Here is a 27,921-nt window from a genome sequence, read left to right on the forward strand (position 1 = left end):
TTCAGAGCTGAAGCTGATACCCTTTCTATCCCAAATCCCAGACTGCCCTATTTTGCATCTTATGTTTATACGGCTCATGGCAACGCTGAGTCTCACAAAATATCCCAAATTGCTTTCGAAGGGGTGGATGAAAAGAGAGGAGGCCACCAACAGGCTTAAGCATGAGATCTGCCAGAAAAAAAATCATAAAAAAAAAAGGATTAACCTTCTTTACTGGTAATTTAAGAATATCAGTAATTGAAAAAAAAAATCGCATTTTCAGCCTCTAAAGCAGGAATAAAAAAAAATGTGCTGCTTTTACAGCATTTTTGCTGCTCGGTCCAGCAAGCGCAGCCTCTCAGGCAGAGTGTGGCAGGGATCAACAGCTGGTTCTGAATGAACCTTCCAGAGAGCTTCAGCTCCCTCCAGCAGGACTGGGTGGGAGGCGTGGGAGGTGTCCATCTGTCCATCTGTCCGTGTGTCTGTGTCTTGGGTTGCTGTGGCCAGCAATGTGTATTCTGTCCCCATCTGCTGCAGCCGCGTGTGGCAGTGACCCTGATCTCCTGGCACATATTATCTGCTAATGGGCCATCTTTAAACCAGGTGGGGCAGTCATCTTTACCTTTCCCATGACCCACCTTTCATCCAAGAGCTATCACCTGTTAATGGGCCATTGTTACAAACTGGGTGTGGCAGCGATTCTTATCACTGTTGGAGACATCTCCTGTTAATGGGCCATTGTTTAAAACTGGGTGGGGCAGTGATTCTTACTGCTGTGGGAGATATCTCCTGTTAATGGGCCATTGTTAAAAACCCGCTGGGCAATCATCTGTATCTTTTACACAGCCCATCCTCCCTCCAGGGAGGATTTCAGAGGAAAACCAGACCTTTCCACATCATCCCTGGACCCTCAGAGGAAACTGCACCTTCTCCAGGAGCACTGCTCCAGCTGAACCACATCTGCCACTGCAGGAGGATTGAATGGGACTGTGCCACCACCCTGACTGACTGACGGGTGTCAGCTTGGATTCTGACTCTGGCAGTGTTTTGGGATTGTTCTTTGTAATACTGCATTTCTATTTTAATTTTCCTAGTAAAGAACTGCTATTCCTAATTCCCACATCTTTGTGTGAAAGCCTCTTAATTTCAAAATTATAATAATTTGGAGAGACGGGGTTTACATGCTCCATTTCAAAGAGAAGCTTCTGCCTTTATTGGCAGACACCTATCCTTCAAACCAGGACAGTCCACAGATGATGTTCTGTCTCACTCCGGGCTCCTCACAAACTGCAATCCCCCAGGCTGCCACAGAAGCTCTCAGGGTGCCACACAGACACTGGGAAGCACCAGGGTCATCTCTCCCATCCTGTCTGCTGTGCCCCAGAGCCCGGAGCTGCCGTGGCCGCGGCGATCCCGCAGTGATTAATCACCGCTGCCTCCCCGGCTGACACAGCGAGGGGGGAAACGACATCCTAAATGAGCAGAGCTGATTACCTGGGAAAGCAATTCTTCAAGATAGCACAGCTAACTAATAGCTCCATCTGCTACAAAAACACATTCCTGAGCCCCAGAGTGGCGGCAGGTACAGCCAAGGATCTCGTCGCAGCTGCCAGGTTTGCAATTGTTTGTCACCGAGCTGCCGCAAAAACGTGGGCAGCTCCTCGTCCTTCCTCTCCCTGTCTCCTCCAAGGGAAGAGAATCTCAATCAGAAGGTCCATGGGGAGTTGTGACAGGGATGCTGAAGGTGAGATCTGGACTGACAAAACAACCTGATATTGTGCATTAAACGCTTTGCCAAAACCATCCCTTTTTTATCTTTCGATTCCAAGCAGGAATCAGTGATCCCCCATCCCCAAGATGGGGCTTCAGCCACAGCTGAATGGTGGGAATTTATTGAGGTTCACCAGTTCCTACCATTTACAGGTTATCCCACATTTCAACGTGGAAACTTTCCAAACCCCAGGTGATGCCTGTGCTCAGCACTGCCAGCAAACAGCAGATCTTGGTCCCACTGCAGCTCTCTGAAATGCAAATTCTCCCCACGAATGCAATACTCGACAGTTTTATTTATATTTTTTTAGTATGTGGACACTTCACTTTGCACCATTGCAAAGGAAGCAATTCAGAGCAATGCCCACTCTCGGTGGCACTTGCAGTGTCACACAAACAATCAGCTGCTCAGGACTTGCTCAATCCTTTCTACAGATTTTCCCCAAAGATTCTAATAGTGGGGTTCCCCCTCTTGCTGTTCTCAGCCCCTCCTGAAATCACAGCTTTAGGAACATTCAAATGAAGCTGGAGCTCTAACAAAAAGAGTTATTGGCAAACTCCACTGCCTGTAATCTCCAACCATCCATCTTCTTTCCCTACCTAAAGCTCTCCAGAAAAGCTTTGCCACGAATGAAGCTACACTTGGAGGTTTGCTGATGCAGGCAGGCACAGCAAACGCGGATTTTTTATTTATAGATTTTTTTTTTTCTTTTAATTTACTGGATTTTTTTCTTTACAGAAAGCAGAGGCAGCTGCCCCTGCTGAGTGGGTTTTGATAGTTTCTGACATTTTAACTCCAAACCTTGCTCTCCTTGGCTCCTCAGCACATCCATTTCCCTGAGAGCGCTGCCACGCTCCCATCATGTGTCAGCAAAAGCCAGGAGCTCTAAATTAGGACCATTTGAGTGATTTGCTGGCTGTGGTTTATTTATCACATTTGTGAAATAAGTAAATTACCATGGTATCCAGTGGAATGATAGAAGTTCAATCACTTAAGAAATTAGCCCATCAAACAGAGAACCACACGACCCTGATCTCAGATTTGCAACCTGATTTAATAACCTGGTTGTGCTGGTTGCTCCCATTCAAATCAGAACTGAAGGGTTATCCACTTCTATAATTAATACAAGAAAACAGCGAAGGCAAAAGCATTCTCCTAAAAATTACTTAGTTTTACCTAAACATATCTGTTGTGTTTCCCTCTGCCTTGGAAGGAGGGAGAAAAAATGCCTCAGGAGCAGAGATTTCATAATTTCATTCAAAAGTCACCACTCATGTGTTGTGCTGTTGACAGCTAATTAAGTTCTCCCAAGGTAAAATAAATGTAATGTTTTAAAGCTGCTTCCTTGCTTTAAAAAAAATCTTGACTGATATTTCACTCACTTATTATTAATCAAGGAAACACAATGAAACAGGGAATTTGAATTTGCTTCAGCCAGAATCCCAGCACCTTCTCCATCCTGTAAGTAGGTCACTAATCAGGTCTGAGTTTAATTTTGCTCAGTTCTGTTTCTTGGCACTGACAAGGATCACGCTGGACACAAGTCCTGACTCGGCAGCTTTGGTGATTAGACAAGAAACTCCTTCCTGCTTTGTAAGGGCAAAAGATGGGGGGAGCTGAGCAAAGGAGATGGAAACGCTGAGATACAGCACCCACAGCTGCTCAGGAAGGGCTGCTCAGCCCTTCCCTGGTGCCTTTGGGACACAGCCTTGGGTTTGTGATGCCTTTTGGGTTTGTGATGCTGCTGAGTTTGTGCTGCTCTTGGGTTTGGATTTGTGCTGCCCCTTGGGTTTGTGCTGCTCCTTGGATTTGTGCTCCCCTTGGGTTTGCTCTGCTCCTGGTGTTCTGTCCTTGGGTTTGTTCTGCTCTTGGGTTTAGATTTCTCCTTGGGTTTGTGCTGGTCCAAGGGATAAGGCAAACCCTTCCTGCAAAGGCAGCACACACAGCAGTGGAGCAGCCCCTTGGAGGGCACCCTGCAGCTCCTGAAAGCCACAGCAAAGCAAATCCTGCTCCCGAGGATGCTCAGCAGAGACTGCCCTGTTCTCTGCCCCACACTGACCCAGAGCAGCCCTGCTGTCCCTGGCCAGCCCCAGCACCCTGAACTACACCCGTGATTCCAGCACATAAACCACCCCAGCCCAAACCACTGCACACCTGAGAGCAGCCTCAAAGCATCATTCCCTGCTGGGCTGGTGTGAAAAGCAGCGAGGAGAGAACCCTGGAGCCACATCCTGCTGTGAGAGCCTGGGTGTGAGAGCAGGGAGCCCTCTCCTCAACCCTGGAGATGATATCCCAGGCCAGTGGCTCATCCCAGCCATGGCAGCAGCCCCAGCTGAGCTCAGCTGAGCTGGGATCGATGGCTCTGCAGCCACCACCAGCCCTAAATCACCCCAAGGACAAGCCCAGTGAGTTGTGGGGTCACTGCTGCTCCTGCCTCGCCCACAGAGACCAGTGGGAGCCAAGCTAAGCACACCTGGGGTGAAATGGAGATGCCCTACAGAAAAACCAACGAGTGGCACCTCAGGGCCACCAGGGCTCGGTGACAGCAGCCCCCTCCCTTCCCCAGACTGGGGGCCAAGGGTGAATCCAGGCAAGGAGAGGAACCAAGCCAGCCTCGCCAGGGCGCTGCACTGCAAAACCTCCTGCAAACAAAAATAAACCTGTTTACTTTGCCAAACCCGAGGAACTTGGTGTCCTGCTTGTGGCGAGTTATTCCAGGCTGGTTTTCGCAGGAGCTGCCAAGGAGGATGTGAGGTTTGTGGGCTGCTGCCGGGGGGGTTTGGGTGCTGCTGCAAGTGATTGGGCTGCAGGTTGTTTTTGAAGTTCTCTGATTTGCTCAGATTTCCCCTGAAGTGACCTACAAAAGCAAAGGGGAAGGGAAGAACTTGTGCTTATTTTCTTTAGTTTACTGCTGTCAGAGACACCTTAAAAGCTGTCGGGAGATATTTTTCCTCTCGTTTTATTCCTCCGTGCTGTAAATTCAGGTCAGGCCTGCATTTGAAGATTATCAAAAGGCAAACTGGAGAAATTGTCTCCTCTGAAAAAAGCACCAGGGGCTGTGTTTGATGTCCTGGGGGCTGCTCTGGGAGGGTCCCAGTGAGCTGAAGAGCAGGATGCAGGGATGTGATCAGCTCGGATGGGGACAGGGCACACAGGGACTGGCAGCACCTGGAACTGCTCAGAGGGTCAGGCACAGGGGCTGCTCACCCTGGGAATGCCAGAGGACACCAGGCACAGCAGTCTGGCAGGGTTTGGCACTCCCAGAACAAATCCCAGAGGGTAACACCAGCCTCCCACTGAAATCAAGGTGCACCAGGCCAAATCAAGCAGGGAGTGAGGACAAAACCTACTCACACCCCCAAAAAACAGCCCAAAACTGGAGGGCAGAGCGCTCTGGTGCCAGTGCTGTGCCTCTCCAAGCCCTGGCTGCTGCAATCTCCAGCTCCACAGCCAGGAATCCCATCTGTGTCAGCTCAGTGATGGGCAGAGGACACTCCAGGCTGCTCTGCACGTTTTCTCCTGTGTGCTGGGGACAGAGGATGAGGGAATTCTTTACCCTGAAAATACTCAATTATTTTAATAGGATTACATTGGAGATTGACAATATTTAGAACAGTCCCTGGAATTTATTAGCCTGCCAGCACTCCAGATAAATAATTTGAATGCAAAGATCTCTTAAACTTAAGTAACTAACTGGCAAAGAGCCAATCCCCACCCTCCATGGTTTTAGGCACAACACTAAGTTTTGGAAATGAACTCAGCAGTGAAACTCCTCCATCAGTCTCACACCCCACACCTTCCTCACAGATCTCTCCTAATTATGTTTTTGCCTCGATTACAAACACAAGGGCAGAGGAGCTAAACCCCAGAGACTAATCCTCCTCTTTAAACATCCCCCATGGAGAGCAAACCAAGCCACAAATTCATGGAACATGGAGTCCAAAACACCACAGATGAATGTAGATCCTCTTCTGCACAGGAACACTGTGCAGCACAAAATGGGAGGACACCAGGCCTGGGACTGGCACAGCACCATTCCTGTGAAGGCCCAGAAGAATTTCTGGCTGTAAGGAGGTGGAAATGCCCCTGCTGCAATCCCAGGGACAGGATGGAGTCACACACCTGGGCAGGGCTGCAGTCCAGCACCTCTGCCTGGGCCCCAGCTGGGAGATGCAGATGTGCTGCAGATGTGCTGCAGATGTGGCTGGGGCCAGAGTTCTGGGTTCTGCCCCAGCCCAGCACCAGCCTCGCTGCCTTCCCTGGCTGCAGCACTCAGCACAGCTTATTTACCTGGGGGGAGGGAATTAATAAAAGAGTCATAACTGCTATTTACATAAAGTTTGACACACTCAAAGCCCTGTGCAAACATGAATCCTTAACAGCCCTCTGAGGAAGGGCAGAGTGATCCTCTCTCCACATCAAGCAATCTCTGGCAGCAGCTCTGGCTGCCCCAGCCCTGCTCCTGCCCCCTGCCCAGGTGTGCTGCCACACCTGCCCAGCTGCCCTGGGCCCCTGGCAGGGACACCCCATAAACCAGGAAACCCCCTGGGCATCACATCCCCCTCCCTGAAATGCAGCCACACATGGAACTGCTGCTGCTGCCAGCTCCAGGGGCAAAGGACAGGTTACGAAAGCCATGGACACCAAAAGTCAACTGAGGAGGAAACAAAAGGGCACCTGGGGTAAAAGCACAGAAAAATCCACCAGCAGGGTTCAGCTCCTCCTTTTTTTCCTTTCCTTTCCTTTCCTTTCCTTTCCTTTCCTTTCCTTTCCTTTCCTTTCCTTTCCTTTCCTTTCCTTTCCTTTCCTTTCCTTTCCTTTCCTTTCCTTTCCTTTCCTTTCCTTTCCTTTCCTTTCCTTTCCTTTCCTTTCCTTTCCTTTCCTTTCCTTTCCCTTTCCCTTTCCCTTTCCCTTTCCCTTTCCCTTTCCCTTTCCCTTTCCCTTTTTCTTTCCCTTTCCCTTTCCTCCCCAGAGCTGCACCATCCCTGCCAGCTCCCTCTGAGCCCTTTGCTGAGCTTTTCCCCTTGAAATTCCTCTCCTGGCACCCCAGGCTGTGAGACACAGCTGGGACAGGGGGAAGCAGCCTCCCCTTCTAAATGCTGCCACACTGCTGAAAAGGCAATTTAATGCTGGCTCTGTGATCAAGCTGGGGGAACCAAACAGAGGAGAGGGAACATGTACAGGCATTATCCTGCTGGCCAGCCACCAAACAGGTAATTAAAAACCTCCCCCCAAACAGGGGGGTCAACAAAACCCAGCATTAGCTCCTGGGACTGCCAAGCAGAGATGTGTGAGCACAGGAGCCATCCCAGCCAGTCCCAGGGATGTGAAAATGCATTTCTGTGCTCTAACAGAGCAGCCCTGGGTCCACTGGAGCCTCCAGAGGATGGAGGGGCTGGGTGGGGCAGGGAGGCACAGCCAGGGGTGCTGGGGATGCTGCAAGGCTCAGCTGAGACCCCCAGAGCCCCAGGGCACTGCACAGCCTGGAGCTGGGGCAGGAGGGGAGCCAGGACCCCCCCCTGGGTGTGGTGTGGGGTCAGAGGATCCTCTCAGCATCCTTGGGTCCTGTTAGGGTCCTGTTTGGGGTCAGAGGATGCTCTCAGCATCCCCAGGTCCTGTTTGGGGTCAGAGGATGCTCTCAGCATCCCTGGGTCCTGTTTGGGGTCAGAGGATGCTCTCGGCATCCCTGGGTCCTGTTTGGGGTCAGAGGATGCTCTCAGCATCCCTGGGTCCTGTTTGGGGTCAGAGGATGCTCTCAGCATCCCCAGGTCCTGTTTGGGGTCAGAGGATGCTCTCAGCATCCCTGGGTCCTGTTTGGGGTCAGAGGATCCCCCCAGGCTCTGCCCCAGAGCAGCACCCAAGCCCTGGGATGCTGCTGCTGGCCCCAGGAGGGTTCTGCCCCAGAGGAAACCAGGACCAGGCTGGGCTGAGCTCAGCACCAGTGCCAGGGAGCAGCAGCCCAGCCCAGAGCTGGTGATTTCCAGCACAGGCAGGGCCATTCCAGCCGCCTGGGAAGGAAAAGCTCCATTAGGAGATTGCTTTTAGTAGGAAATTCCACCAAAGATACATTTTCTCTTGTCAAGGGCAACAAATTGCCCACGTAATTTTAGACCTCTGCAGTAAACATCCTAAAAATACAGACTTTTTGCAGCAAATCACATTATCCTGAACGGGGTTTGCTGGGTTCTGCTCCAGAGCAGGTGAGCCCTGGCCTGGCCCCAGAAATCTGCACCTGCCAAAATCCCTGAGCAATTGCACAGCACTCAGCAAGGAAGGTTTGAATGTAATAGTTGTAAAACTCAGAGACACAAAAAGTGCCAGGACTGATAAGCACGTGCAAAAGCTGCCAGGAATGATCCCCTGCAAATAGAGGAGTTTCACATCTAAATTAGGAATTATCTAATAGCCCTGATCCTATCTCAGAAATAAAGATAATCTCTTTCAGACACCCTTCCATGATCTTGGGTGCTTGCTTCAGGAAGAATTTGATGGTTTTAGATGCATTCTTTTAATCTGTTCTGCTCCCAAAACAAGACTCAGGGAGCCTGTTTGGATCATCCTCTGCTGCCCAGTGCTAAAAACCAGTTTATAGCTGACAAGTGTTAACCTGGAATTCACAGGGTGCAGGAATTCTGTCCCTTTGCACAGGGGTGAGGACACTGCACCCCTCACTCTGTTTGGTATCACAGTAATATGAGATTGTGGGGATTCACAAGGCTGTGGATTCACCCATCCCTGCACCAACTGCAGCCAGCAAAGCTCCAAACAGTCCCAGGCACGAGCTTATGAAAAATACTGCATAGAAATGCACATACATTAAGGCTACAGACCACTGGGTACCTGCCAAAAATGATGGAATACAGCAGAGTTTACTTATTTCTTCTTAATGGCTCCAACATTCCACCTGAAAAATGGGTCCTGGAGCTACATAATTGGGGATAAAAATTAAGCAGCAGTTGCCATTTGTCAGCAGGCAGGCTGATGGCACACATCACTCAGAGATCACACCTGAGCAAGGTCCCTGGGGCTGAGAGCCAAGGGGTGCACAGCCACACCTGCAGCACCACAGCCCAGGAAAACAGTTTAATAACAGAGATGGATCTGTGTCCTGCTGGCCACCCCTGACATCACTGGAATGTATTTCAGTCACAGGGTCCTGCTGACCATGAGTCTTCTCAGAAGGCATCTCAACTGGGTCTCAAATTCAATGTAATTTCATGTTTTTACTGTGACAGAGTCAGGAATGGCTTGGGCTGGAAGGGACCTTGAAGACCACCCTGTTCCAAACTCCTGCCACGGGCAGGGACACACTGCTCTGCACCAGGCTGCTCCAAGCCCTGCCTAACTAATCCGGGTCTTGAACACTTCCAGGGGTGTCCAACCTCTCACCCCCTTTTCTTGTGGCCAATGGGGCAGAATTTTTAAACAAGAACAAGTTCTCCACACACCACTCTCACACCAACACCTTAAACTCTCACTGCAGCAAGCACAGGGCAGCAGAAAGGTTCCCTGTTCAGAGGCTGTCCCCCTACCCCACACAGGGCTAGGAAACTCCTCCTGCACCTTCTTTTTCTCCACGACCTGATGGAAACGCCAGAAAATAAAAAGAATCTTTTCTTTTTCCTGCCAAACCGATTCCCAAGGCCAGCCCAATATCCACAGCAGCGGTGGGAGCCTTTCATTCCCCCTGCTTCAGCCCAGCTCCAAGCAAGACCTGCCACAAAGGAAGACAGTTTAACACCCTTTAATATGTAAACAAGTTTTTCAGGAAACTGGAGCAAACAGAGAGGAAGAAAAACATGTTTTATTTACAGATTTCCTGACGCTCTGAAGGCACATTTTCATTTCAGTCCCAGACTCTCCGCTGGGAAGTTCCGCCTTCATCTCCTCATTCACTCCTGCCCGTGCTCAAAGCAGGCAGGCAAGGATTGAGAGCCTCACGCTCCTTCCCCATCACAAAGCAGCCCAAAATAAACACGAGAAGGCTCTGAACCAGTAAATATCCTTAAGTACTTGACACCCAGTTCCCTGGGAGAACTGCACAGATTGCACATTCACAGAATGCCGGGATTCTTCGCACATTTTCCAGGCCATGTTTCCAGAATTTACACAGTTTCTTCCAAAATATTGTGCAACATATTACACCACCAGAATATGCAACTGCTCGGCTGGACACACAAGACTGGCTCATTTTCTGTTTTTAATCTCTTTCAGGTGATGTTTCCATATATGATTTTCTCAGCCAAACCAACAATACAATAAAACCATTCCTTAAATCACCCGAAGAGCTCGAACCAACATCCACTCTAAGAAATCCAACCCTAAGAAATTGCTTCTAGGAGAGTACTGGAAGTGAGTCCAGCAAGTTGAAAGCCAATTTGATTCTTTCAAATTCAACTATTAGAGAGAAAATCCTACATGGGTACATGCACACCTGTATGTGCACACACAGAGCTGCATGTCCCTGCCCTGGCTGCCCACCTGGAACCCCCAGACCCAAGTGAGGTGCCCAGCACCGCCAGCCACGCAGCACCAGCTCTGTTGTGACCACGGAGCTATTCTGGTTTCATGCACAGACTTTACTACCACCTTATAAAAGAAGGATTTCCAGAAGGCAAATGGACCGACGTCTCGAAATAGAGTGTTTACATTAACGCTTGGCAAGCAGAGCCTGCAAACAGAGATGAATAGAGATAAGCTATAAAAACACCAGGGCCGTTCCCTCGCTGCAGCAGGAGCCTGCAATGCCATCGAGGGGCTGTGCCAAGTGTTACACACAGCATCCCTGTGTGACAGCTCCAGCCCAGCCCTGCGCCAGCAACTCCATTCCAGAGCAGCCTGGAGCTGGGGATGCCCAAAATCACCGTCCCTCCATTTCAGCAAGCATTAAAAACCAGGCAAGGACAACAAATGCTGCCTGAGAGGCACCAGGGATGCGGGATGAGGGCGGAAAAACAAACCTTTGTGCACCTCTCTGCTGTTAATGGAGAACAAACAGGCTGTGCCGCGCTCCGAGGCTACGAGAGCCCCGCAGATGGAATTACTGCCTGCTAATTAAACCTGCCTGCTTGTTCCACACTCTCAGCCACAGAAAACAAGCCAATCTGAGCCAGCTCCTCCTGGCTGAAGCAGAGCAGGATCACCTTGGACCCCACTGCCATGAGAGCAGAGCGGGGCAAATTCAGCCCCAAGCGCTGACTCCACCTTCCAGGATTTCACATTCCTGAAAACTCTCAACAGCCCTGATCACACCGGGGTTTGGTGGTTTTAATGCATCAAGTTTTGTTTTCAGAGCTTCTAATATCACCTGACATCCGGGAAGAATCCTTCTCGTGCTGGATTTCCGTCTGACACAACACAGCAAAGATCCCTAATTCAGTTAATCGCTCATCACATAAACAAAGAAACCTCTTGAGAGCCAGAGAGCAACACGCACATGTATTTGCAATGCATAAGAGGATATTTTTTTTTAATGGTAACAATGCAATCTATTCAGTGTGAAGAGTCTGGGAGGCCAATTAAATACTTTGGGTTCCATAATTATAATTGCAGTAATGAATAAGAAGGAGCATTACAGCTTGCACAATGCAGTTCCTCCTCAAGTCAATGATTCAGTTCTTGTCTGCTTTCAACTAACCTTTTGTGTCTCTTCATATCAGATCTTGCAGATTACTTTGAGTAGAATAAAAATATCCCCAAATATCCCAGGTAATGTAATACAGTTGGCATCCCTTGATTATGCCTACACACAGCCTACAGAAGGGATTATGCACTAAATGGATAACACTCATTTTGATTAATTTTAGACATTAGTGAAAATTCAGCGAGGCTCCAGCAACCATCTGAATGCCCCTGGCAAGCCTTTGGTGACAGGGGAAAGCTGAAACTTGATTGCCTGGGGGTTTTTGAGGTTTTCTCCCCCTTTGGAAGAGCTTTTCCTCATCATCCCTTGCGTGGAAAGCAGCTTTGCTAAAGGACTCTGCTCCCTCATTTTCTTCCCACAGCAGCTTTATTCCACCATGTGTCTGCAGAGATCAGCCTCGGGAAATTGAGGACTCACTCCCAGGAAAGTTAACCCCAAAGTGCTTCATTCCCACTCAGAGAAGTAAGAAATAGGGGTTGGATGGTTTGGGTATTTTGTCAAACATTCTTAGGGCTCTCCCAATCCTGATGCCCTCTGTACTTGGCTGGATTTTGAGAATCAATCAAATTTTAAAAATCCCTGAACTTCTGAGCATTTGCATATACATGAGATAGGGGATTTTTCCCACAGAATTATCTCGTTTGGTAGAAGCTTCCCCATCATCTCTCACACAAACAAATCCTGAAGGACAAGGGTTAATGCTGGGCTGCAGCTGCACAGGCACCAACTGCTCCCTTTGACTCCAGGGAATGAAAACCAGAGATTGGAGCAAACCCAGCTCTATGAATTCAAAACTTCAGACACTGCCTGCAAGACAGCAAAGCAACATCCCTCACAGATGAACAGAGGAAGGGAAAAGTTAATTTTATTGATGGAAGACCCAAAAGAAGGCAGATCCTAATCTGGGGGAGAGAAAAATCTCCTGCTCTGTACAATAAATGGGAGCTGGAGCAGCAGACACTGCAGGGATTTATTACCTGAGGAGACAAGAGCCACCTCCCCTCTGGGGTAAAGCACAGCAGGAGCTGCTCTCAGATCTGAGCACAGGGGACTCTCTGCACCTTGCTCAGCTGACACCATGACAATCAGGCTTTGGGGAACCTTCTGAACCTCCAGAAGCTCCCTGGGCACCTGGGCACACCTTCAGCACCCAGCCACCCTCGGTGTGCTGCTCTTGGCATCTTCCAGACAAAACCTGATCCAAAAAGTCAACCCTGGCCGGGCTGAGGGCTGCCCAGAGGCCAAAAAGAGCTCTCCAAGATCACTAATTACTCACTCAGCACTGTCACTGGGGCTGGAGGAGGCTCAGCAAGAGCCCCACGCCTGCCTGCAATTATCCCAGAGCTGCAGAGTCCGAGCACGGCCACGAGCTGACATCTCCTGTTGACTGAATTAGAGCATCTCCTAATGAGCCTCGCCTCAAAATCATTTTACATCCATTTGCTCGTGTCAGCATCAATGCATTCAGCATTATCTACCAATTAGTAAACCGGAAAACATTCTTTAGATAATCTAAAACCTCGCTAAAATATTCAACGTGTCATTCATTTACTACAAACTGCCCTATAAAAACAAATTACTGGAACCAGCTGTCACAAAGCAACAAGTGTCTCAGGACAAAGTTGTTTCTAAAGCCAAGGGCTTTCCAGGACACATATTTGTGGGTGTTTTTACTCAAAAGCAGCAAAACCCCTCGATTTTCCCTAAGTTTAGCAGGTGCAGGGAGGGAGGTTTGGAGGGTGGCTGTTTGTTTGTTTTGTTTTTTTTTTTTTAATCTCTTGAGCGTGGCAGAGCAGTAAATCTTGCATTATGCTCTGAAGACTGTCAGGTTTGAGGTTCATTTTGGCCTCAGATTAGACTCCTGAAGCAATGAATCTTCCATCCCAGAGGCCATTACCAACCCAGTTTTCCCTCATTTTGCACTGCTTCATCCCTGATTGTGTTATCAAACTCACCTCCAACCACCCCAGCCAGGAGGGGCTCAGCAGATCCACAGGCTCCCCTGCACCAGGGGAGGTTTGGGATGGATTTTGGCAAAATTCCTTCCCTTAAGGGCTTGTCCAGCCCTGCCTAGAGGTGCTCACCACCCCTGGAGGGATTTAAATCCCCGTGGACGTGGCACTTGGGGACACGGTTTAGTGCTGGGTTAATGGTTGGACTCGATGATCTTACAGGGCTTTTCCAACCTAAACCATTCCCTGCTTCTAAATTACCATATGCAAATCGTGATCATTAAAAGGCATTTATAAAAATCAAGTAAAACAGCCCATGAATATTGAAAAACCTTTAAGTGTTAAGTTAAACGACAATTTTCAAAACACACCAAGGAAATCTGACCGTAACCAACCAGTCCCATGAAATACCATATCTATCATCAACTTTTTAATTACCAATTGATCAACATGTAGACAGCGTAATAGCTTACAGCTTTTAATTACTGAACTATCAAAATTCCAACCAAAAAAGGAACCTCCAGAGATGAAACTGTAATGCTTGATTATTCACTGCTACATAATGAATGATTTGTTTTTAAACAAGATGTCAAGTTCCTCATGTAATCCATCTGGATGTGTGACTCTGCAAAGCTCACACTGCCCATACTAAATACTTTGGGGCTCCTCTTCTCCCTTCCCTGCTGACCCCACCAGCAAAGGCTTTTTGGGGATTTTCCCCCCTTAAGGCAAAACAGTCCTGAACCAAGGGGCAGACAGAAAATCCAGTGCCAGGGCTGGCTGTGGCTGCAGACAGAAGGGACAGGGAACAGAGGCTGCTTCCAGCTCTCCTGGGCTCCCCAAAACAGGAACATCCAGGGAGGGTGGGCACGGCCAGGCTGCCTCTCATCCTGTTCTGGAGGATCTGGGATGCAGCTCCCAGGGTCTCTTCCCACTGCAAGGATTTCAGTGCTGGCATTACACACAGGAGTACATCAGGGGTGGGGAGAGGCTTTTATCCCTGCCCTCAATTCAGCCCTGAGCTGAACATCACATCCACAAATCCCCTCTGCACACAGCACAGCTGCCCTTCCTCCGTGCTTTATCCCAATAGCTCCAAACCAAACCCACAAACCTCCCTTTCTGGGGGCAAACACTGGATCCAGGGGCTTTCAGGACCCCGATCAAGACTGCAGAGCCCTCCACAATCCTCACCCCTGGAGAGGATTCTGCCAAATCCAGGCTCTTTGCGTTCAGAGGAGACATTTCCCAGGAACGCTCGTTCGCTCCCGAGCAGGGATGTAAAATAAGATTGTAAAATTGTATAATAATAAGATTGTTAAACAAGGGCGGCTCAGGCAGAGCCCATCAGTCGATTAAAAACAAACCCACCAGCAGATAAGACGTGTGGCAGTGCTGAGCAGCCCCAGTGCTCGCTGCATCTGCTCCCACAGGAACGGGCTACAGGAGCCTTGTACCCTCCCCACCACCCTCCGAGCCCCAGCCAGACTCCACAATGCCCCCCCACCAATTCACCCACCCCAGCCACACCTGGGCTTGCATTTCCACACGGGAACCACCAGCTCCTTCCTCTCCTTCCCTCGGGAAGCTGCTCGCACGCCGAGCTTGTACAGATTTCCACATCAGAAATTCAGTAATCAGTCCAGGAGCTGTAAGCACTTATGACAACAATATCTATCAACACTTAACCATATTTACAACTAAATCATGTAAATACCAGGCAGCTCTCCTCTGCATGCTGATAATCTGGACAAATGAAGGCTGGGAAAAGCCTCTCCAAGAGGAGAGCAGGCAAACAGAACCACGTTGGGTGGGAAACAGGCACTGATGGCACTGCAGGATCAGTGACAGCACTGAGGACACGATGGCTCAGCCCCAGAACCCTGCCTGTGCACACACACCTCCCTGTGCTGGCTCGGAGCATTTTCTGTACACACGTGTGTATCTCGTGTCCATTCCACAAACACTTCACCCATGGGATCTGGGGACTTCTCAGAAAAACAGGGACAAGCTGCTTCAACACCTACCCAGAGCTCTTCCCACTCCATCTGCCTTTGAAATCCTTACAAACCCTGGGAGCCAATTTTAAATTAAAAGATCCCAATTTCAGAGAGGCTTTTCTGTCCCCCTCCCTCACCCCCCTAAGATGGACCATTTTATTACACCCATTAAACTGACAAAAATGACTTTTCAGCTGGTTCACTGAAATGCCGCTTCTACAGCAGTTTAGGCAAACACTTTCCCAGACCTTTACAAAGGAAAAGTGATTCCGTATGTAATTGGATTTTTTTGGCACAACAGAAATACCAAGTTATTAAAACTCTCACATGGCTTTGGATTGTGTCTTTAATGGACGCCAGCATCCTCAACTGCTACAAAGGCATTTTACAAGAAGCAACAAGGAGCTGCATTTCCAAAGGTTTCCCAGGGGATTCGGCGACAGTTCTCAGCAAGATTTGCTCTTTGGGCAGCAGAATCCAGGAGGAGAAGGGAATGATGCCAGCACTCTCCTCCTTGTCCGTGCACAGCCACCAACACCCACACCAACTCCAGCACAAAATCCCCCCATCCTCAGGATTCCCACAGGACTGGCCACTCCACTGGGAAGAAGCAAATGACCAGGCTGCAAACATCTTATTAATCCTCATTTATTGCCTGCAGGATCCTTTCAGCCACTCTCTACCTTCAACAGGATTTTTAGACTGCCACAGACCCCATCATTCAGAGAACTATTTTCATTTCCTTATCCTGCCTTGGCCAAAGAAATCAGATTTAGAGGGGTGCAGTGCATGAGGGGAAGGAGAGGAAGAAACAGTGACTGGTGAATACAGCAGGTTGTCCACAAGATATTTGTTCTTGCAGGAACTAAAAAAATCATTCTGCAGGAAACACAGAAATTTAATGGGACTCTTGCTAAACCTCCCCTTTCCAAAATAGGAAGGAGATCAATAAATCCAGCCAAGCTCAACACAAAACAGAATACCCCAAACCCGACAGCTGGACCTTCCTGAGCTGCACTCCACACACACCACGTCGTGTTAACATGAAAATTTTGTATCCAATTTGCTAATGAGAGCCTGGAGGAGCGAGTCATCCCTTAACCATGCATCCAAAATTCTCCCAGTGACTTGGGGGCCACAGCAGTGGGTTTCCTGCAAACCCTGTGTTTACAAGGCTCCACGGATCCTCCAGAGCAGTAAGTGATTTGTCTCCAGGTGCTTCCTTTCCTCCTGGTCTGGGAGTGTCTCCCCTCTCTGAAGGAGCACTGCTAATCTCCGTCTATCCCACTTTAATCTTCACCTTGCCAGGGCCAGCAGTGACTGCAGCTCTGCTGAGGAAGCAATACCTGGCAGTTATGGATCCGGGGAGTTGATTAAACCTGCACCTTCTGTTAAAGATTCTCCAGAACGATTAAGGGCATCAGGCCTTTAAATGGAAGGAAAAGCAGTTTGTGCGGACAGAGCTCAGCAACCTCCGCGTGGGATCCGCTCTCGGCTCTGCCCACTCGGGATGAGTAATGTCTCCTTCAGAGCCACCCACAGACCAGCAGCTGAGCAAAACTGAGCTTTAACTGTGACAGGGCAAGAGAAGCCACTGTGTGTCGTGACCCTGCATACACAGACTCTGAGTGATGCAAGCCTTCACTGCAAGCAGCCCGTAAAACCACGGCAAACCGAGGGCAGCAGAGTGCCAGAGGAGAAACCACACTCACATTTTATACCAAGAGAAACCTTCTGCAGAGCCAGGGACAGATGTGCCTCTGCCTGGCTACAGAACCAGGGCCGTGGGGGCACAGGCAGCCTTTATTTCTGTGTGTCAGCCCAGAGGCTACACAGAAAGTTCCCTCTCCTGCCCAATTCTCACAGAGCCCGACTCTGCTGCAGCCCCAGCTCCAAAGCTGAACACGAGTAATGTTGAAAGTGCTCTGCCAGGGAAGCTGCCAGGCAGCCTCATTTAAAAACAGGGAAGCAGCAACAAGCAGTTCCTCATGCTTGATCCGATTACTCTGATCTCTCTTTTGACGCTGCAGACTCAGGCTCGTATTTCTATTGCTGCACGGGGGGAGAAGGGGAGGGAGGGAGGGAGGGAGGGAATGTCACTTTGCTGTTTCGTATTTCTTTCCTCCTGTCACACTCTGGAGAGGGGATGCACACTGCAGGGGCTGGGTGGGAGCAGGGGTCTGGGGTGCACCCACCTCTCAGATGAGGGGTCACACAGGTCCCCAGGACCCCCCTGGACCCCCACCCACGGCACCAGCACTCCCAGAACAGCCTGCTGGAGCCTGCAGAGCCCAGCACGGCCTCTATTCACCTCTGTGAACAGCACTGCTGCTCTAACATAAAGGTGGTTTCTGTCCCAGATGCTGGGGTCCAAGAGCCATCACATTTGGGATTGGCAGCCAAGAGCATCTCTGTGGAGGGATCTCCCACTGCCGAGGTGCAGGCAGCCCTGCTGACAACGTGGGGAATGCAGTGACATTCCCACTCTGCAAGCAGGCCTTGGAGGAGACCATAAATCAGGTTCAGGCACTCACTAACTGCTAAAAGAGGACACCACGAGATCAGAGCAGTTTATTCCAGACGTAACCTGAGCCCTGGGGTTTATACACCCAGCTCTGCAAGTCTGAGCACAGCCTGAGGAGGAAAAGTGACCCTGGAGGCTCTGATGGCTCATTGGCTTCTCCTGATCTCCATCCCCTCAGCTGCCACTGCTCAGCCCAGGGCTCCACAAAACGGGACATTTCCTAGGGAAGCCTCAGACTGCTCAGGGCAAACTTCACAGCTGGCATTGGCAGAGGAGGAGAGTTTCCAACACAACTTTTCCCCACTGCCAAATGCACACCTGGGCTTTAAAAAATACTGGCAATGGTTTACTGTAAAGAGATTATTCCCCTTCCAATGCTGGCACCTGAGTGGAACTGCCACTGAGAGGGGAGGGGGATCTGGGCTGTGTCCAGGGCAGGACCCACAAACACGGGCAGGACCAAGGAAAGCCACCAGAGACCTGCCAGAAAGCAGCACCTGTGTGTGAGACTGTCAGCAAACCCACAACACCGAGAGCTGCCAGCACTTCCAGGGACAAAAAAATACATTAAAAAAGCAAAACTAAAGACATTTTCCAGTTAAGCTACAGCCCACAAAAGTTTTATATCTCTGAGCAAAGAGATGTGCCTAAGTATCTCTTTGATCCTTCAGACTGGAACTTAATGGGGTATCAAATATTCTACTGATTCACCTTGAGAATTTGGTAAGGGCAGAGTCTTTGCAACACTCAAGTTTTTTAAACCACAGAAGAAGAACACAGTAAATTAAAACCACACCACAGGGTAAAAATAGCCAGCCCAACCCTACAGAGGGAACTTGTGGGTCTAAAATAACCAGGATGGAGGGCAGCAAATGTCCCTGGCACAGCCCAGCCAAGTGTCTGCAATGCAACCAGCCAGCAGGCACATACTGGGGTGAACACGTGCTGTGGGGTCAGCAAGAAACCCCCAGAACCAAATCCCCTTGGGATTTGTATTCCTTGCTGGAATTTGGAACGGGTGAAAAAGGCTGACACGAAACTCAGGTTTTCAGAGCCTCATCCAGCAGCACACAGTGGTTGGTGGGGCTCCCCAACACCTAGCCCACCGGGCTGCAAAGATGTGAGAGCCTGACATGCTGCACAGCAGGAAAACCGAGAGGTTCAACAGCTGACGGGGACAGCGGGAAGAAGAAGAACAGTTTGCAGAGCAGAAGAGGCTGGCAGCAGGCGGGGTGGGGGTCACACAGGGCAGGGCCAGCACAGGAGCCGCCGGCAGCCCCAGCAGCGCAGCCGGGCTCAGCCTGCCCTCGCCAATTACAGCCTGCACTAACTAACCCCGGCTGCAGGCTCGTCTCGGGCATGGCCGTGCTCAGTTAGCGGGGCTGACAACAGCCCCGTGTGTTTCGCTGCCAGTGCTGCCCAAACCCACCCTGCTCCCAGCACGCCGGGCCCACGCTGAGCCCTTCAAAGCCTTTGTGGTGCAGCGCCCCAGCAGCCTGCAATTACAGCCCGGCCAAGAGCCTGATTTATGGAACTTAAACAACTACATACCACTCCTAATTACAACATTCCACCTAGGGTCTCTCCTTCGCGGCAGGATTCCACACTGTCCTTTCATTTGGCGCCGGTGGGTTTGCACCTCACAATGTCCCCCCGAGGAACAAGCACAACTTTTTTTTTTTTTTGTTGGTTTTTTTGTTTTTTGTTTTAACATGCAGCATCCAATTTCTCAGCAGACACTGGCTGCGTGTCCAGCTCTGCTCGTGCTCTCAAAGCACTGTGTCAAGCATTCTCGTCCTGGCTCAGCTCCAGGGAAGGCTGCAGCTCAGGCTCCGCTCCTGGAGCCTGCTCAGACCGGGAGCTGCAGACAGGAGCCCAAGTGCTGGGACACAGGAGCATCCCTGCTTTCCTGACAGAACCACCACCAAGTGCTAACACAACCCAGAGGAGGAACAGGTTGCCAAAACCCCTATACCAAGTCTGACAGCAATCCCTAGAAAAACAGCCGTTCAAGAGAAACGTCCAGAAAACTCTGCCTGCATGCAGGAAGGCGGGTTTGCCTTTTATGAGCAAATGTGTTCTGAGAAGTGCTCGGATGGTCCATTCAAACAGAGGGTGTATCCAGGCTGGAACACAGGTTTTACCCCGGGGGGCCTCAGGCAGACACAGGGTTAAGGAGCTGACCCACTTTCCAGCCGGCAATAGGGCAGAGAGCTGACCCATGGCACGGACACGGCGGCAGGACACGGCCCCGAGCGCTGGCACGGCCGGGGCAGGGCTCGCCAAGCTGGCTGCGAGCCAGCGCTGTCGGATTACAAAGCCTCCTTTATTTACACACCAGGAGAGACAGCGCAAGGCAAACAAAGGCGGCGGCAGCGCAGCATCAGCACAAGGGCCGGGGGTCCCCGGGGCCGCCGCTCCTCCAGCCTCCTGCCACTGCAGCCACCGCTGCACCAGCAGCACTGTGCCAGGGGGATTCTGGCTGTCCATCCTGACTGTCCATCCTGGCAGTGCCCATCCTGGCTGTCCGTCCTGACCGTCCATCCTGGCAGTGCCCATCCTGGCTGTCCGTCCGGGTAGTGCCCATCCTGGCTGTCCATCCTGACTGTCCATCCTGGCAGTGCCCATCTTGACCGTCCATCCGGGTAGTGCCCATCCTGGCTGTCCGTTCGGGTAGTGCCCATCCTGGCTGTCCATCCTAGCAGTGCCCATCCTGGCTGTCCATCCTGATAGTGCCCATCCTGACTGTCCATCCTGCCAGTGTCCATCCTGACTGTCCATCTTGGCAGTGCCCATCCTGGCAGTGTCCATCCCAGCCGTGTCCATCCCAACAGTGTCCACCCTGGGACGTCCATCCCAGCAGTGTCCATCCCGGCCGTGTCCATCCCGGCCGTGTCCATCCTGGCCGTGTCCATGCCAACAGTGTCCACCCTGGGACATCCATCCTGCAGCAGGTGCTGGCAGCCGCCCCCTCCTCAGCGCAGAGCAGAGCCATCTCCTCGCCTTCCCATCCTCAGGAGCCTCCTTGGCAGTGGTTTCAAACCAGATTGTCGTGCTTATAAACCTGGGCTCAACTGCCTACACGCAAGACAAATGAGCCCAAGCTGCAGCCCAGATGGATCACTTTATTCCCAGCCCCTTCCCCGCCGGTGTTTGAGTCGCATGCAGAACGCAGCGCGTGCTGCTTGAAGGCCAGCGACGAGCAGACTCGCCTCGCCTGCATACAAAGGCTCCTGGAAACTCACTCTGTGTTCACAGAGGAGCCTGGCTCAGCGCTCGCTGCCTTCCCGGGGCTCTCCCAGAGCTGTCTGGGGTCGGCACACACGGAGGGCACGGCCACAACCAGCCCTGGCCGCTCCTCGCAGCTCCGAGCCGCAGCCAGGTCGCAGCTCCATCCCAGCGCCGTCTCCAAACACCTCCTGCGGTTCTGCTGGGAAGTTGTTGTCGTTGAAGCGCCAGCACAGACAGACTCAGAGCTCCTGAGAGCTCTCCTCAGCCCGGCCCTGCTGCACAGGGGCATGGGGAGCGCCGGTAACGCACAGCACGGCGAGCAGCTGGAGAGGAACCACAGAAACACGGATCCAGCCCAGCGCACAGGCTCATCCCAGGCTCAGCTCACAGCGCTCTCACTGCTGCCTATTGCTGCTCAATGCCCTCTGTGAACGAGGCAGCAGAAGCCCAGCCTGGCTCCGCATCACGGGCTGCCAGCACGGCGGTGACAGCGCTGGCACCGCTGTGCCTCGGTGGCAGCCGTGCGGGAGCCGCGACAGCGCTCTGCGCTGACACTGCTGCCTCACACCAATTCTCCCTTCACAGCACACTGAAGCTAACACTGTCAGCTTGGAGAAGGGGGAGAATGGGGGGGGAAATGGAAAAAAGGGTCCTCGACTGTAAGGAAATTTTGCCGAAACGCAGACAGTTTGGAATTTTATCCTGCGATTCCTGCCCGTTTATCTCACAACCACAAAATACCTGTCTTACCACAAGCTCCGCTCACGCTGCGCGGTGTTTCGACCCCGGTGCACGGGTCAGGCACAGCCACTGCAGCCAGCATCCAGCCCTGCTTTTGTTTCCCTTCAGCGATCCCAAATCACAGTTCCACCCGTCGGCTGGGCAGCGGTGAACAGCCTGAGCCTGCCGGGGGATCACTCCGGCCTTCAGTTAAAAACTGCTCTTAGAGAATCTGAGGTGAACAAGACAGCAAAACAAAGGATGAACGCGGCTGGGCTCGCATTTCCAACCTGGGCGTCTCTCAGTACCGGGGTCCCCAGGTGACACCGGCGGGAGACGCAGCAGGCAGCGAAAAGCACCAAACACACAAACAGCGCCTTGTGACGAGACATTTGAGAAGCTACAACACAGCTAGAACAGGCAGAGCCCGGGGCGCGGGGGAGCCGGAGCGGAGCCGAGCCTTTCCCCGGAGCGGAGAGGAGCGGAGCCTTTCCCGGAGCGGAGCCTTTCCCGGAGCGGAGAGGAGCCTTTCCCCGGAGCGGAGCCTTTCCCGGAGCGGAGCCTTTCCCCGGAGCGGAGCCTTTCCCCGGAGCGGAGCCTTTCCCGGCTCGCAGCGCACAGAGCCGCCGCGCTGGCTCCTTCCCTTCGCACGGCCCCGGGGCTGAGCCCGCACCGGAGCAGAGCCGGTATCGGGGCAGAGCCGGCACCGGTACCGGGGCAGAGCCGTCCTTCGGGAAGCGCAGCCCTTGCCGGAGCCGGCGGGAGGCACCAGCCCCGGCCCCGTTCGCCGGCAGAACAAGCAGAAAACGACCCCGCCGCTCTCCCCCCACCAAAAATGCCGCCCGGGAAGAGCGGGGAAGGCATGGACATGTACACAGGCTGTGAATAAAGCTCTTTGTTCGCCGCGCTGGCGGCCCCTTCGTCCCCCCTTTCCTACGAGCGGGATTCAACAGATCGCTCAATGGCCTCTTGTTCTTCCCAAACATCCCGCACACAGCAGCCGCTCCTGCGGCCGTGCGGCCCCGCGCCGCCCCTCGGACATACTGGAAACGCGAACGGCGTTAACGGGGGATGCTCGAAACGGAGCCAGCACACGAGCGCAGGTCGCCGCTGCGGCTCCGGGCTCGGCGGGGAGCGATGCCAGCCCGGCTGGGGCGCTCGCCCAACGCACCGGGGACACCGCAACCCGAGGCTGCCGCGGACGGCACCCAACCGGCCCCGCTCGGGGAGCCTCGTTAGCCTCATTTCATTCATTAGCGGCCGCTCCAGCCGCAGCGCCCGAGCCCGGCGAGCGCCCCGAGCGCGCCCGGCTGGGCGGGGGGCGCGGCTGCGGCAGGAGCACCGCGGGAGAAAGGAGAGGAGAGGAGGGAGAGAGACCAGAGGGAAGGGAGGAACAGAGAGAGAGAGAGACAGAGAGAGGAAGAGGGAGAGCGAAGCGTCGCGCAAGTTCCACTCAGATTCCAACAGGTTCCCCGCTCCCGCAGGGGTGCAGCATCCCAGCGCCGCCGCAAACACCGTGGGGGGCGAAAACGCGGGGGATGGAGGGGGCGCGCAAAGCAATTAGTTTTTAATTGCGGGACCGCTGATGACCCCCCGGGCAGCGGGAGAAGCCGCTCCCATGGAAACCGGCAGCGGCTGCCCGCGCCGCGCCGCCACGCGCGACTGAGCCCGCCCGCCGCTCCCGCCGCCGGGGGCGCTTCCCCGGGACCACCGCCCGCTCCGGCCACGGCCCGGGGCCGCCGCGAGCGAGCGGGACCCGCCGCAACCGTATCGGGGGGGATACCCGAGCGTCGCCCCCATCCCCGAGCGCGAACCGCCCCTCCCCGCGCCGCCCGCCCCGCTAACGGCTAACGCGAGCGACGCGGCTCGTACCTCGGGGGATGATGGCGGCGGCGGACAGGAGCAGCAGCAGCAGCGGGAGGAGCCCCGGGGCGCCGCCGCCGCTGCCCGCGGTGCCGCTGGGCTGGGCGCGACCCGCCATCGCCGGCACCTGCCTCGCTCTGCCGCCGCCGCGCGCCGCCCGCGGGAGATGGCGCGTCACGGGGCGGGGACACGGGACACGGGACACGGGACCCGCCCCGCGCCCGCCCCGCGCGGGATCGACCGGCGGGCCCGACCCCGGGCAGAGCCGCGCCGCGCCGGGCCCTGCCCCGCGCCCGAGCCGCGGCTCACACCCCGTTCCCCTTGTGCGGGGCCGTGTGTCCGCCTCCCGCATCCCCGGAGCATCCTCCTCCCGCCCTGGGTACCGCCCCAGCATCCTTCCTTCATCTTTCCTTCCTTCCTTCATCGCGCGGTGCAGCCCCGCCAGCGCTGTCCGGCCCGGGAGTATCCCCCGGAGCATCCCCGCCAGCAGCAGCGTGTCTCCGTGTCCCTCTCTGTCCCCGTGCACCGTGCCGCCCTCCCCAGCACGCCGCTGCCGGTTCCCCGTGCCGGTGCTGGTTCCCCTGTGCCGGTTCCCCGTGCCGGTGCCCCGGTGCCATTTCCCCCGTGACGGTTCCGGTGCCCCAGTGCCGGTTCCCGGTGCCGGTGCCGGTGCCGGTGCCGGTGCCCCGCGCCGCTGGAGGCGGTGTTGAGCCTTGGCGGCTCCGGGGGAGCGCAGAGCCCCGAGCCCACCAGCCCCCGGCGGCGGCGGTCGGGGCTCGGAAACGCAGCCCGGCAAACAGCCCGCCTTGGCTGCGGGTTTCTCACCCACGCAACGCGTTCGAACGGAGCAAAGGAAGAAGAAAAGCCCCCGAGTTGCTCCCCTGCAGTTCCCCCGAGCGTTCAGCTGTACCGGAGCACTCGGCAAACGGAGTCACCGGGATTCATCCCGCCCGGGAAGGGTCCGAGCTTTTCCCCCACCCACGGCACCAGGAATGGAGCCAGAGAATCGCTGACAATGGGTCCATGCAAGCGTTAATGGAGCAAATGCAGAGGATGTCAAATATTCCCAACCTTATTAATTAGGTTATTCCAAGTTAACCTGAGGCAGGTGAATTGTCAGTTCAACTTCATCATCCCAGATTCTGCCAAGCTTGAGGTTAAAACCGCCCAGGGCAATCACTGAGTCACACTGTGGGGCTGGAGAGAGCTTTCACCCTTTGGAATGTGAAACCAAGCTGGTTTCACACCCAAGAAAACCAAAAATGCTGCTGCCTGGGACTGGGACTTGGTTTGGGGCATCATCCCTCCCTGTGTCCCCACCTCCCTGTGCCACTCTCTCTCCCATGATGACGAGCCTTTCTGCTCCATAGCCATGCCAAACATCAATTTTGGGCCACCATAACATCACAATTCCATAAGTAAGCCAGCTTCACCCCAGTTAGTGAGAAAGCACTTGTCTTACGTTGGGACCCCAAATTCCCTCCTCTCCAGGAGGTCTCCAGCCCCACTGAACACAGCAGAGCATCCTCATGGGCTGCTGTGCCATCCCATATCCAGGCACCCCGTGTGCCTGTCCCTAATCACACCGTGCACAATATCACACACTGCAACCCACTGCGGCTCAGGCAGAGATGAGAGACAACCCCTATTAACTAAACAGGTTTATAATAATTCAAATATTCTGAGGGTGAGGACAATAAGTAGTAGGAAATACAATTTGCATAATAAATATCAATATCACAACAGCTAAAGCAAACCATGACAAATTATCTGCTGGTAAATGGCCGGGAGATTATAGAATGCAAATTGGAAATGCTGAACTCTAGGAAATGACTTCCCTGACCTCCCACGTCTCGTGCAGCAGACGGAGAGGGACTGGGATGGACTCAAACTGGCGATGTTCCTGCTGGAGACGTCTTAGTGCCTTCCATTATGCATCAACTTTAATTTCAAGAGGAAAGCGATTTCCTCTGTCCTGGAAGCTTAGCCTCAGATTATTTGTCACAGAGTGTTTAGCAGGGATGCTGCTGCAGCACGAGGCCCGTTGGCAGTGATTGAAAGCTGCATTAAATCAAATCACCAGCAGCCAGGGACAGCACGGAGCCTGGAGTGGCACTGGGAGCCTGGAGCAGGGGCAGGACCACAGAGACTGACCTGCCCCACGAGCACGGGGTGTAATCGAGGGTGTTATGGGATGAGGACACTCCCTGAGTCCTGCTGGCCAAGGGGGCTCTCACTTCTGGGACTCACGTGTGCCAGGGATGCTGGAAAGCTGTGCCAGCTCTGGAGCAAGGCATAAAGCTGTGGCACAGGGAAAACCAAGGGCCAGCAATGCCTGTGGATGCCACTCCACAACTTTGCAGCAGGGTGAGGAGAGGAGTGACACAGGAGAGCTCCCAGGACGCTGCTCTGAGTGGGCTGAAGTGCTGCCTGCCCTGAAATCGAGCTGTCCCCAGGCCACCAGCTGCAGCTGTAGCAATGCCCACACCAAAGATCAGCTTTCCTTGCCTTGACACGGGTCAGGAGTGGCAGGAATTCTCCTGGGAGCCCCACCCGTGCCTCCTGGAGACCCTTCCCATGTGTCATTCTGGCTCCCCCCGCTGTGGTTTAGCACATCTCCAAGACCAGATGGTGTTTTTGCATTTTAAACCAAATAAGCCATTGTTTGTTAATTCAGCCTTTAAATCAGAGCAGAAATGAACTTAAAAATGAGAATTCCAATCTGTGGTATAATTCCAGAGACTGAGCCAAGCCCCACAGTTTCAGACACAGAAATGCAGAAGGATAGAGGGATCTGTGCTCTATCCCCCTGTGACACAGCACAGGACACTGGCTTGGACATGCTTGGAGTGGCATTTGGAAGCAGATGAAGCCTTAGATCCATGGATGAGCAGCAGCTGCTGTCGACACACTGGGCCAGGGATTGGAGCAGTCCTGGTGCAAACTGGTGCCAGTCCTGCCACTGCCACCATTGGGAACAGTCCTGGGGGACACAACATCACCCAAGGAGCGGCTAGTTACAAATAACCAACACTAATTACATCCACTGCAGAAGAATTTATGGTAGAAGCCGTTTTTGGGTAGGATGACAAAAGCAATGATCAATTAGTTCCCTTTCCTTGGTTTCACAGACAAAGGGAGCCAAGTTGCTGCTCCTACATCCGTGGAAGGAGGGAAAAAGAACCCAAAGCAGCCGAGTTTCCCCCTAGAAAAGGGAGATCCTGCAGAGCTGCACGGAGCTGTAGCCACACAATCCACATGAAAGTGCCAAATCCTGCGTGGCTCCTTGAGATGGAGGAGTTCTGTCAAAGGCAGGCTGCAGGAGAAAGAATCAAGTTAGAGCATTTCGGATTTAATGCCTGGCCTGAAATACATCCCTTGCTGGGTGTGGTATGTCCCCTCCTCGGGCAGGACCACAGAGCATCTCCTCTCACTGTCCCCAGCCCGGGGAGTCCCCAAAAGCCTCTTTAAAGACCAGGTGAAAGTGCAGAGCCTGATTTCCAGGCTTTCATGAGCTGTGACAAAGCTGTCGCTGGCCACGCTCTCCCCCTGTAAATTCATGGTTTAGTTACAGCACAAATTGCTCCCAATATATTTTATTTATCTGCCTTCTACTGCAATGAGCAGCGGATTTGTTCAAAGTTTCCAGAGGTAAAGCAGAAGCTGAAGCCCAGAGCTGTGCCAAGGACAGGGGAACGTGGGGCTGTCCAGCCCTGGGGGTTGGTGTCCAGTCCTGTCACACAGGGCACTGCTGTCACCTCTGTGCCACATGCACACCTGCTGCAATCACCAGATTTTCACACAGAATCTGCACAATCTGCAAATTCACACTGAATCCAGCCCAATACTCACTGGATATCCCATTAGCCCTTTTCCTGCAGGTGCAGGGGGCTGTTTTTAAATTTTCATTTTTGTTTCTAGAGCTAAAAGATCCCATTTAATTATTTTTGAGCAACGAGTGTGACAATAAAACGCAAAAGTCTTTTGATTTTGGAGCAATCCTATAGAAGATCTGAGGGGCTGTCATCAGTGCAGCATCAGTCTTCATTATCTGATTCTTTTTTCAATTGGCTGAGCTTTACAGAGCACAGGGCTCTTTCAACAGGATGATAAAGGGGTATTTGAAATAAACAGAGAGAGTCCCCAGCCAGCGAGTACCTCGGATTGCTGCGGACTGTGACTTAATGCTAACTCCTGTGAACTCCAGCTTTTTATCTTTTAATAAAAAAGCCATACAG

At 52.9% G+C, this 27,921-nt stretch overlaps 1 protein-coding gene across 15 annotated transcripts in view; it reads right to left on the reverse strand.

Moving 5' to 3' along the window:
- CADM1 (cell adhesion molecule 1) overlaps positions 1-23,856 on the reverse strand; it is a 128,168-nt gene extending 104,312 nt beyond the window's left edge. For 7 of the 15 annotated variants that reach the window (XM_079326765.1, XM_079326763.1, XM_079326770.1 and 4 more), the window contains exon 1: positions 19,421-19,502. In XM_079326765.1, the coding sequence (XP_079182891.1) occupies positions 19,421-19,487 (67 nt within the window). In that variant the 5' untranslated portion in view covers positions 19,488-19,502. Of the gene's footprint in view, positions 1-19,420; positions 19,503-23,692 lie in introns of those variants that run through there. The other 8 variants (XM_079326762.1, XM_079326772.1, XM_079326768.1 and 5 more) reach the window with 3 other exon arrangements.
- Positions 23,857-27,921: the final 4,065 nt, after the last annotated feature.

This window comes from Erithacus rubecula (assembly GCF_903797595.1).
Source record: "Erithacus rubecula genome assembly, chromosome: 25".
In the NCBI taxonomy this organism is placed as follows: Eukaryota; Metazoa; Chordata; class Aves; order Passeriformes; family Muscicapidae; genus Erithacus; species Erithacus rubecula.